At 47.0% G+C, this 11,169-nt stretch overlaps 1 protein-coding gene across 1 annotated transcript; it reads left to right on the top strand.

The window, feature by feature from the left end:
• The first annotated feature begins 115 nt into the window (after positions 1 to 115).
• lman1 (lectin, mannose-binding, 1) lies at positions 116 to 10,647 on the top strand. Its single transcript, XM_076988842.1, has 13 exons — positions 116 to 374; positions 2,781 to 2,935; positions 3,295 to 3,402; positions 3,609 to 3,670; positions 3,935 to 4,034; positions 4,529 to 4,652; positions 4,872 to 4,930; positions 5,146 to 5,278; positions 5,569 to 5,744; positions 5,853 to 5,923; positions 8,162 to 8,312; positions 9,869 to 9,990; positions 10,122 to 10,647. Exons 1-13 carry the CDS (start codon positions 176 to 178, stop codon positions 10,156 to 10,158), a joined length of 1,497 nt encoding a protein of 498 aa, XP_076844957.1. The 5' UTR covers positions 116 to 175; the 3' UTR covers positions 10,159 to 10,647.
• The last annotated feature ends 522 nt before the right edge of the window (positions 10,648 to 11,169 follow it).

Below are 11,169 nucleotides of genomic sequence, written 5' to 3'. Positions count from 1 at the left end.
GAGGCGCGCTCCTCGTTAATATGCAGGAGGCATATTTGCATACACGTGCAGCGTGCAGCCGCGCGCTCCTCTTACACACAACTCCACTCCAGCCAATCCCAGAGCGCCCTGTTGGCCCTTCAGGCTTTCCCGTGGTGCCGTGCGCGCAGCGCGACGTCAGCAGTGGAGCTGAAAGATGGCGGTGTCCGTGGAGAAGGTCCAGCAGTCCGGCTGCTGTTTGTTGATCTTAGCGCTCGTCCTTCACGCGGTGTGCGCGGAAAACACAGCCGACGCCGGGAGCGCGCCGCACCGCCGCTTCGAGTACAAATACAGCTTTAAAGGACCGCACCTGACCCAGAGCGACGGAACCATCCCCTTCTGGGTGCACACTGGGAGTAAGTTTGGACGGGGGGGGGGGACTGGGGTTATGCAGGACGGCATGAGGGCAGGTAGACAGGTGAACAGGTGTAGTGGTTGTGGTGTGTTACCCCTGCTCGCACTTTAATGCCTCTCCATTGAGACTATAGAGGTATAGAGATTCTAGGTGTTAAACTACTCCGAATAATCTGAAAGAAATCACAAACTCTTTTCCAACTTGCCTGACATGTAACTAAATGAAGGAGTGATTGTTTATTTGTTTCACATGTGGGCTTATAACAAATAACCAGATAACAAATAGTTTAAAAATACCAATGATCAGATTCTGTTATAATTGCAAAGAATCCGTGCAGTGATTTAAAGAATCTTAAGTCAACACGTTTGGCACGGTTAAAGCAGTTGTGAATTTGGTGTTGAAGCTTTTATTCTATATTTACCAAAGCCTTTAGCAAGTGAAATGATTCTTCATACGGCTACAGTGACGAAGGAGGTGACCGTGGTGTTTGAAGTGAGTGTGTCCTGGGCTTCTCGCTCTCCGTGATTTGTTAGAGAGGTTGAGTAATCTGGGCCTGTTGCCAGTTCTCTACACAAAAGCGTCCGAAACAAAAAGTCAGGCCTCCTTGACATGAGCTGCGGTTAAAGAGTTCAGGTAGACCGTCGGCATGCCGAGGGTGTGTTGCAGTACGTGTTCGTGTCGCTGCACACTTCATAGTTCTTGCTATCTGTGTGTTGGACAGGAAGTTAGTTTGCAGTATGGTATGTACAGCCTCCAGTCACCTGCCACTCTGGGCCTGGGGCTGGCTAGCTGTTCTTTTCTCCTGATAATATTGTTAACCTTTGAACCCTGTAGTTTTCCCCGTTTCTGATAGGGCTAAAGACAGTAACGGCTTGGCCAAAACGCACAGCTGTGACAGTGGGACTCCACGATCCTACATAAATCCTAGAAAGATCCTATATGGCATCAGCTCTGCACACCTCAGAGTTCCCCAAGCTCCAGTGTTCATGATAGGATTGTGACTTTTCCTGTGTTTCCAGTCAGGTGTGTCTTCTGCCTTTTTCTGCTGATGTCCTGGGATGTGCTGCGACCACCATGTTGTGCCTCTGTTTAAGGCTCCTGTGCGTGTAGTAAGTCCTCCAGTCAGTGTGTGGACTAGGGTTGCAACGGTATGAGATTTTCACGGTATGATAACCGTCTCAGAAAATACCGCGGTATCACGGTTATCACGGTATCACAGTTAGTTTGTATATTATTAAAAGATACACCGACCCTTAAAGAAATTACAACAAGTTATTTTTGTTCAATTAACTATTTATTGTAGAAACCTGGAACTATTGTATACAAAATGTGTCCTTTAAAAAAATAAGCCGTACACATGTTTATATAAATACTGCAAAATTAGAGAAACCTAAATCATGGATTTCAGTACAATTATTTAAGTTTAAATTATTTAATATCTGATAAACTGAGCCTGGGTCAGTGTCTGATCAACAACTGTTGTAAACGTCCGTTGTACTGCCAAGTTGGAATATAACTTGGCAGTACAACTATACAACTATAACTATAACAGATACTGCAGGAAGAGAGGATTTATTTCTGACATCATCACAATAGAGATGTCTATTTTAAGGTTTTCACACCGAGTCTGGTTTTAACATATCAAAAACAGGTACGTTAGAATTTGAACGCATGTAAATTAATAGCGTCTTTCACATCCAGTGAAAGCAAGGACCATAAAAAGCTAGGTTTATACTTTCACTAGTGACCGTAGCAAGCGACTCCGCACAGTTCTTTTGTCTTACGTTAACAAATACGAGCCTCTTTTAATTCCAGGACGAAACATGAGAGAACGTGAAGACGTTAAGATTGGGCGTTTTGGAAATAAACAACCATTAAATAATGTGATGAAAAAGCGAATTATTTCGAGTATATGTATAAATATTTAACTTAATTAAGTTTAAGGTGCTGGGAAATATTGAAACGGACCTTTAAAGTGACGTACAAGTGTTTTAATTCCACCTTTTAAACGTGTATGAATCCTGCAAACATGACTTTGTTCATTAGTTACAAAATTCGAGAGGTGCACGACCTCGCGAATCGACAGCGCGCGAGACCCTCGCGCACGGGCGGAGCCACCGCGATTACGTCATTTTCGCCACTGATTTTAGTTTAGCTTTTTTTTTTTGTTAAAAAATGTGTTAAGTCTGATGCACTTTCTGCCATTCTCACTGCTGTGTGCTGAGTAGCTGAACCGGAGCGGAGTTGCGCATGCGCGGGTCAGTTTCTCCGCTGGCTTGCTTTTTACCGGTAATAAGCAAACGCACACGGTATGATAACCGTGCATTTTAATACCGTGGTATACCGTGAAACCGGTTACCGCTGCAACCCTAGTGTGGACTACACATCTCGATGTTCTTCCCTGCAGGTGCGATTCCCAGTATGGATCAGGTCCGGATCACACCCTCACTACGGAGCCAGAGAGGTTCGGTGTGGACCAAGTCTCCGGTGGACTTCAACCAGTGGGAGGCGGAGGTGGCGTTCCGTGTGTCCGGACGTGGGAGGACTGGGGCGGACGGGCTGGTAAGAGGACGTGCAGGATGGAGACGCCTGTCTTTGCCTCACTGGCCTTACAGGGACACACACACCCTGACTCCCCACCAGACGGAATGAGTAGGTCATGTGCTTTTGGCACTCGGGACAACCATGAATATCATTGATTTTTAGTGATGCCCCTTCCAATATCACAGGATGGCAGAAAGCAGTGAGTGTATGAGGGAAGGCTCGTCTAGGTCACGGTCTTCTAGGTCTAGTCTTGGACTTTATAACTAGTCCAGTGCAAGTCAGCTCCCCACAGAGAAAGCTACTTGTATTCCTCGCTCCATATTCCAGAGTAACAGCACCCAGTGACGATGGTGTGTGTGTGCTTCTCCTGTTCATAGGCGATCTGGTTCACCTCTAGTCAAGGTTTGGAAGGTCCAGTCTACGGGGCTGCTGACCAGTGGAACGGAGTGGGAATTTTCTTCGACTCCTTTGACAATGATGGGAAGGTTGGTATGGACACTTCAGTCACAGGTGGAGAGTTGTAGAGTGCAGAATCTGTCACTGGGAATACCGATTTCGATCTTGGCAGATTTATTAGTTTTTTTTACATCATTACTTTAACCATGTGCTTTAACCTTTAATGTGCTTCAGCAGAAGTGGTACAGAAGTGATCAGAGAGTGTTCTTGTGTTTGTGTGACAATGTCATTGTAGAAAAACAACCCAGCCATCGTGGTGGTGGGAAATAACGGCAAACTAGTGTATGACCATCAAAAGTAAGTAAACACTCCGTCTCCATGACAGCTCGTCATGGGAACAGATCTCAGGAGATTAGTATGGATCATTACACATGATTGAAGGGGGGTGATGTGATCTCCTCCAGAAGGGCTGTTTATATCTTTGTGCGTGTGTGTTATTTACCATGTGTAATCAATATTTCGCAGTATTCATCAGTGTAACCACACAGTGCAGCTCAGGGTTGGTGTGGTTGATCTCTGGACCATTTGTGCAGTTGTCTGTGGCGTTTCTCTCCTCTGCAGTGATGGGTCCACCCAAGCCCTTGGCACATGTCTCAGAGACTTCCGGAACAAGCCCTACCCCATACGCGCCAAAATCATCTACTACCAAAAAACACTGACGGTACGAGGGGCTGGGGGGTCGGTTAAGTCTAGAAAAGGACAGACCTGCCTAAACACTGGTAGTTTGAGGCCCGCTCACGTGTGCCGGAGCACGTGGGGGGCCGCTAACGTGTGCAGGAGCGCGAGGGGCCCCGCTAACGTGGGCAGGAGCGCGTGGGGGGGCCACTCACGTGTGGCAGGAGCGCGTGGGGGCCCCGCTCACGTGTGCCCGGAGCTCGAGGGGCCCCGCTCACGTGTGCCCGGAGCTCGAGGGGCCCCGCTCACGTGTGCCCGGAGCTCGAGGGGCCCCGCTCACGTGTGCCCTCGAGGGGCCCCGCTCACGTGTGCCCTCGAGGGGCCCCGCTCACGTGTGCCCTCGAGGGGCCCCGCTCACGTGTGCCCTCGAGGGGCCCCGCTCACGTGTGCCCTCGAGGGGCCCCGCTCACGTGTGCCCCGGAGCTCGAGCTTCCTCTTGATCAAACCACCGTTTGGATAATGCTTTGTTTTTACCCGCAGATCTGGATCAATAATGGCTTCACTCCTGAAAAAGAGGACTACGAGTTCTGCACCAAAGTGGACAATATGATCATCCCACACGTTGGATTTTTTGGAATCTCTGCTGCTACGGGCGGATTAGCAGGTCTGGTCCAATCAACGTGTTCTGCAGCCCCTCCCCCCTTTAGTCCTGTAAACCTCACACTTGAAACACGAGTGCTGAGAGAATGTTGGCCAAGCCTGCCAGTAAATGAAGAAACTGACCTGCAGCCATTTTACACACGTTACCCTGAATTGGGAAACTCGGTGGAATCTCACTAGGATGTTGGCAGAATATGAACATGTGTTTTATTGTTGTTTACAGATGATCACGATGTCTTATCCTTCCTGCTGTTCAGATTAACTGAACCTGGACAAATTCTGGTATATATTTTTCCACCACACACACTTTTCCTCTCCCTCCCTCTCTCTCACACACACACACACTTAAGTAAAATTACAAAGACCCCTCCATGCTTATTTCATAAGTGTCCACCAATTACTTGATTCCTTTGTTAGGCGTAATTGGAGTAGGAGTGTGTGTGGTGCGGTTGGCCCGCCCTGAGTGTTCAATGCCTGTTTTGTTTGGTCCTGCGAAGCCCCCACCTGAACAAGACATTCCCAAAGAGGAGCAGGACAAGTACCAGAAAGAATTTGAGAATTTCCAAGAAGATCTCAAGACAAAGAAAGAGGAGTTTCAGAAGGAGCACCCTGACGTTCAGGGGGAGCCCTGTAAGTCTGCCCCCCCCCACAGCCTGCAGGCCCTCCTGCTTCAGCACAAACCTGCAGGGCGAGTCAGCGTTGGGCGTAGAGTGCCGGGGAGGGAGGGGGAGTCCTGACTGAAGCAGCCATAGTCAAGAGGAATAATGGCGGTTTATAAAGTGCACGTTTTCTAAGCCGCACACACACTGTTCCCTAGTTCTGAAGTTCATAGCAGGTAGTTTTGGAAGTCGAGCGTTTGTTTTGTGAGGGGGGGGGGGACAGACTCCGCCCCCTGCTTACGCCTTGTTCTGTGTGGCCAGTCGACATGTACGACAGCGTGGTTGAGCGGGAGCTGCAGCAGGTGTTTGAGGGCCAGAACCGCATCCACCTGGAGATCAAACAGCTGAACCGACAGCTGGCCATGATTCTGGACGAGCAGCGCCGGTACGTGTCCGTGGTGACGGAGGAGATCTCCAAACGAGGGGCAGCAGGACAGGTAGGACCCCAGGACCCCCAACCCCTGTGTGTGTGTGTGTGTGTGTGTGTGTGTGCGTGCGCTGAAGACGAGACCTTCACATCCTCTTACATGGTCCTTGTTCCTCAGGCTCCCAGCCAGGAGCTGGACACGGTGGTCTCCAGCCAGCAGGAGATCCTTCGCACTCTGAGTGATCTAAGGTGAGCATCTCCTTGGAGACGAGCTGGCAAATCCAGTTTTCTCATCCAATCAAATGAAGGCAGGGCATTGTGGGTAAATCTGGGCTAAAACGGGCAAGGCGTCTCCACCCCCCCAAAACCAGTGACATCTGGAAGCGAAATCTTCCTTGTGTTGTTGTTGATGATAATCCCCCCCCCCCCCCCCACTCTAATACCCCCACTCTTAATACCCCCTGTATGGGGTGTATGCACCACGCCACATTTATGAGGCAAGTCAAGCCTTATAAAATGAGAGTAAAAAGCAAACACACGTTTGATTTAAAATGAGAAGATCATGTATTCAGAATAATGAGGTGATGACACGACACATAGTGGGACTGAGGGCGACCCCTGGGTGTGTGGGGCAGCTCGGTCCGGCCCGCCAGCTGCCCTGAGCACACGCTTCTGTACGTGTCCCTTTGGATAATGAATCACTTACTTCGATGTTCTTTATTAAAAACATTAGTTGTGATTCTAGTCAAAAAAGCAACTGTGTTTATTTTGGCCCCTGTCTTCACCTCAAATAGTGAACACTCTGCGTTAGGATTGTATGGTCACTGGAGATGAGGGCTAAAAGCATGGGGTGTATCTGGTGTGCTTTACAGAAACACACTACAGCATGGAAACTTCTGATGTTTTTTGTGTGTTGGTGTGTCCGGTTCAAGTCAAAGGATTCATTATGACCTGAGAGTTTCTTGTTTAATCCAGATTAAATACAGTTTTACTCTTATGATTACAGTGCAGGGGGATCAGAAGTTGTTTTGCTTAATCTCACCATATTTTTATTGCATATTGTTTTGTTAGTTTTTAGCGTTCAGGTGTGGAAATTCTGGATTAATACGCAATAACAATCTCAAATTGTGAATCGTTTTGAGATTAGATTCCGAACTATCGCAGATAAAACCCCTTAACTGTAAATACCGGAGATTAGCGAAGACAAAGACGATTGCATACCCCCTCACCTCTGCTAAACTGCTGACTTCTTAACATTTATTGTATTTGTAATATTATTTTAAAGCTATTTTTTATCTCAGAGTTGAAACAGATTAAAATGTTTGTGTGTACTGGTTGTCAATGTTACATCCTAATGACCTAACCCTCTCATTTGGAGTAAAAAAAAAATCACATTTCCCCCTTAAAACATATTCAGTAATATAACTCTACATACAAACAAACCTTCCTACATCTAGACATACTTAAATAACTGAAACTCCACAATTAAACTGCCTGTGAAACTTGTCCTGCGACCTGTGGGGAGGGAGGGCCACACACACACACCCACCCGACTTCCAGTTACCACACTTGACTCTCTAATCCAGTAGTCAGTAGTAATCTGGGTTAGGGTGTTGGACTGGTCATTTGGGTTAATCCACCACATGCTGGGATCTATGCTGTGTGGTTTGCCCTGCAGTGTTTTGCCCCTGACCATCTGAAGTGCTTCTCTGGTGTGAATAATCATAGGGATTGTGTGTGTGTAAAGAGGCCGTGACCTTTCGCTGAAGAGTGAACGTTATTGCCAGAGACACACATTTCCATCTAATATAATAATTCCTCACACTGGGGATGAAGATTGGATTAAAGGTTGTACAAATGTTCACTTTCTCTCGAGGAAGATTTGTGTATAATCATTTTGTCTCCGTTGAGAAATAAATGAGACTTTGCTGAGTATTAGCAGCAGGCAGGATGCTGTAGGAAGACCCAATCACGGTCCATCCTTACCGGAGTGTAAATCCATCCACCCGCAGATGGACATACTCTGTGTCTCGTTGTCTTCTCGTGCGATTTTCTGTAGTGTTTGTCTCCGCTCTCTCACCGCAGGTCCACCTCAGACAATCACGTCATCCGTTCTACGTCGTGTGAATGTGTGTCCGCCAGCGCTGTTTTTGACGTGGTAGTTAATCGATTTGTCCTGTTTTACAGCCCCCCCCGTCACAACATCCTCGGCCCCCTAAATGAGGCGCCGTGTGAGGCGCTTCAACTTGTGAATGGCGATAAAGCAGCAGTATTGGCAACTTGGCGATTCTATCGCTATTTTTAGCGAATTAGACAAAAAATTTTAAAGCAAATGACCCTTGACAGCAGACTCCCTGTTGCTCATTTGTGTACATAGCTGGCGCGGTAACGTGTGTTTTAATGGGGGTGACTGCTACTGCTGGTGCGCTAGCGTCTACACCAGGTGAGCAGTAAGTAATGTGTGTGTGTGTGTGTGTGGCTTTACAGAAACACATTTTCAGCATCCATGAATCAGGTTGCTGAGCAGGGTAACGCTGGAGGTCTGAGCTCGTTCGAGACCATCCAACACTTGAACGACGTGAAGGAGCATCTGCATGTGGTCAAGAGGAACGTAGAGTACATCATCCAGAAAAACACGGTGCGTGTGCCGCTCTGGAGGTGCCATCACGTCTCCTCCTCAACACACGGAAACTCATTCGCTTGAATTATTTAATTTTCAGTGTTAAAAGGTCCTTGTGAAGGCGTTGTTTGTTTGTGAATTAACGGGCAGCGTGCTTCGCAGCAGAGACGTTGAGTGTGTGTTAAGTGTGTTGTCCTACAGGAGGACGTTCAGTGTCTTCTCTCCTGTGTGTTAAGCGTGTTGTCAGGAGGACGTTCAGTATCTTCTCTCCTGTGTGTTAAGCGTGTTGTCAGGAGGACGTTCAGTATCTTCTCTCCTGTGTGTTAAGCGTGTTGTCAGGAGGACGTTCAGTATCTTCTCTCCTGTGTGTTAAGCGTGTTGTCAGGAGGACGTTCAGTATCTTCTCTCCTGTGTGTTAAGCGTGTTGTCAGGAGGACGTTCAGTATCTTGTGTTGTCCTACAGGAGGATGTTCAGTATCTTCTCTCCCGTGTTTTAAGTGTGTTGTCCTACAGGAGGACGTTCAGTGTCTTCTCTCCTGTGTGTTAAGCGTGTTGTCCTACAGGAGGACGTTCAGTGTCTTCTCTCCCGTGTTTTAAGCGTGTTGTCCTACAGGAGGACGTTCAGTGTCTTCTCTCCTGTGTGTTAAGTGTGTTGTCCTACAGGAGGACGTTCAGTGTCTTCTGTCTTGTGTGTTAAGCGTGTTGTCCTACAGGAGGACGTTCAGTGTCTTCTCTCCTGTGTGTTAAGCGTGTTGTCCTACAGGAGGACGTTCGGTGTCTTCTCTCCTGTGTGTTAAGCGTGTTGTCCTACAGGAGGACGTTCGGTGTCTTCTCTCCTGTGTGTTAAGCGTGTTGTCCTACAGGAGGACGTTCGGTGTCTTCTCTCCTGTGTGTTAAGCGTGTTGTCCTAAAGGAGGACGTTCGGTGTCTTCTCTCCTGTGTGTTAAGCGTGTTGTCCTACAGGAGGACGTTCAGTGTCTTCTCTCCTGTGTGTTAAGCGTGTTGTCAGGAGGACGTTCAGTGTCTTCTCTCCTGTGTGTTAAGCGTGTTGTCCTAAAGGAGGACGTTCAGTGTCTTCTCTCCTGTGTGTTAAGCGTGTTGTCCTACAGGAGGACGTTCAGTGTCTTCTCTCCCGTGTGTTAAGCGTGTTGTCCTACAGGAGGACGTTCAGTGTCTTCTCTCCCGTGTTTTAAGCGTGTTGTCCTACAGGAGGACGTTCAGTGTCTTCTCTCCCGTGTGTTAAGCGTGTTGTCCTACAGGAGGACGTTCAGTGTCTTCTCTCCTGTGTGTTAAGCGTGTTGTCAGGAGGACGTTCAGTGTCTTCTCTCCTGTGTGTTAAGCGTGTTGTCAGGAGGACGTTCAGTGTCTTCTCTCCTGTGTGTTAAGCGTGTTGTCAGGAGGACGTTCAGTGTCTTCTCTCCTGTGTGTTAAGCGTGTTGTCAGGAGGACGTTCAGTGTCTTCTCTCCTGTGTGTTAAGCGTGTTGTCCTAAAGGAGGACGTTCAGTGTCTTCTCTCCCGTGTTTTAAGCGTGTTGTCCTAAAGGAGGACGTTCAGTGTCTTCTCTCCCCTGCAGGCTCCAGCTGAGAAGCAGAACTGCCCTGAACTGCCCCCTTTCCCCGCCTGCCTTTCCACAACACACTTTGTGATTGTCGTGGTGATTCAGACGCTCCTCTTTTTCGGATACGTCATGTACAAGTGAGTCTGTCAGGTGTCTGTGTGAGCAAGAGAATGTGGAAAACAATTACTATCGTCACCCATTTCATCAATTCACATTATCATTCTTTCTCACCCTCTCCTTCTCGCTCTCTCTCTCTCTCTCTCTGCAGAAGCCAACAGGAAGCAGCAGCTAAAAAATTCTTTTGATGACACAGCCGGTTGGTTACCACAGTATAGTGTGTAGATGTGGGATTGTTTTTGTTTGTGTGTGTTTGAAAGCTGTAAATTATTTACTTGACCAACTAAAGTATTTTGGGTAGTTTATTTAGTTTGTTTTGGTTTTTCTTTTCAATCTTTTAAAATTTGGTCTCAATTGTACAGGGTGTGAATGGTCTTTTCATGCGTGTGAATGTTTTGCTCCCCAAATCCGATGTAATATATTCATTAGTATTAATACAGTATGTTACACGTATGTACTACACTGTTCTACAACCACTGGTCCCTCTGAAGTGTTGCTGTACTGTGGACGTATGGTCTCTTGAAGCACGTTCAGTTATGTCGGTTTCAGAGGTGGCACCCACAAAAGCCAAGGCACAGTGCTTGTGAATGTGTTTTCAATATTTGAAACCTGGAAAAACTATTTGATTTATTTTCTTTCATTTTGAACAGTTTACATAAACACAACACAAACTCAAATCTCATCTGTTTTGGCTGCATTATTTTAAAATGAGTATGAACTCTTGCAGATGTCTGCTGTGTGTTGGGAAGTATTTTTGGGTCTGTGGGGGAAACACTTGCACAATATTTCCAGTAGCCCCACCAAGCACACATTCAAGATGATTCTAAAATGCTATTAAATATTAAGATAGAATTCAAGCAAGTATACACAAAGGTTGTCTTGTGCTCTTTTCAGATTCGAGCTCCGTGTGGTAGATGTTGTACAAGGAGACCTGCTGTTTCATTTCTCCTCAAAGCGCTCCTGTGCAGTATAACTAATGAAATGGGAAACGCACATTTTGGACACGTTGCATCGATATCGATATGTTTTCTTGGCACCATTTACTTTTTGGCGAACCAAATTCTAATCCGATAAATGTATCCCTCTGTGTTCGCGTGTGTTGTCAGTTTTAATATAGGCTAATCGAAAAAAAATTTACAAAAAAGATTTAAAACGCACAAAGAGCCGGTTTTGCGGTGGTGGGCAGCGGTCCCAGTCCA

This window comes from Brachyhypopomus gauderio, unplaced genomic scaffold (assembly GCF_052324685.1).
Source record: "Brachyhypopomus gauderio isolate BG-103 unplaced genomic scaffold, BGAUD_0.2 sc64, whole genome shotgun sequence".
Classification (NCBI taxonomy): Eukaryota; Metazoa; Chordata; class Actinopteri; order Gymnotiformes; family Hypopomidae; genus Brachyhypopomus; species Brachyhypopomus gauderio.
This window is presented reverse-complemented; position numbering and strand designations above follow the sequence as displayed.

What these genes read in the sequence shown, in the direction of transcription:
- lman1 (XM_076988842.1), top strand. Translation starts at nt 176, where the DNA reads ATGGCGGTGTCCGTGGAGAAGGTCCAGCAGTCCGGCTGCTGTTTGTTG. An exon ending in CTTCTGGGTGCACACTGGGA is followed by an intron (nt 375 to 2,780) that starts GTAAGTTTGGAC and finishes TCTTCCCTGCAG; the next exon opens with GTGCGATTCCCAGTATGGAT. An exon ending in GGACTGGGGCGGACGGGCTG is followed by an intron (nt 2,936 to 3,294) that starts GTAAGAGGACGT and finishes TCCTGTTCATAG; the next exon opens with GCGATCTGGTTCACCTCTAG.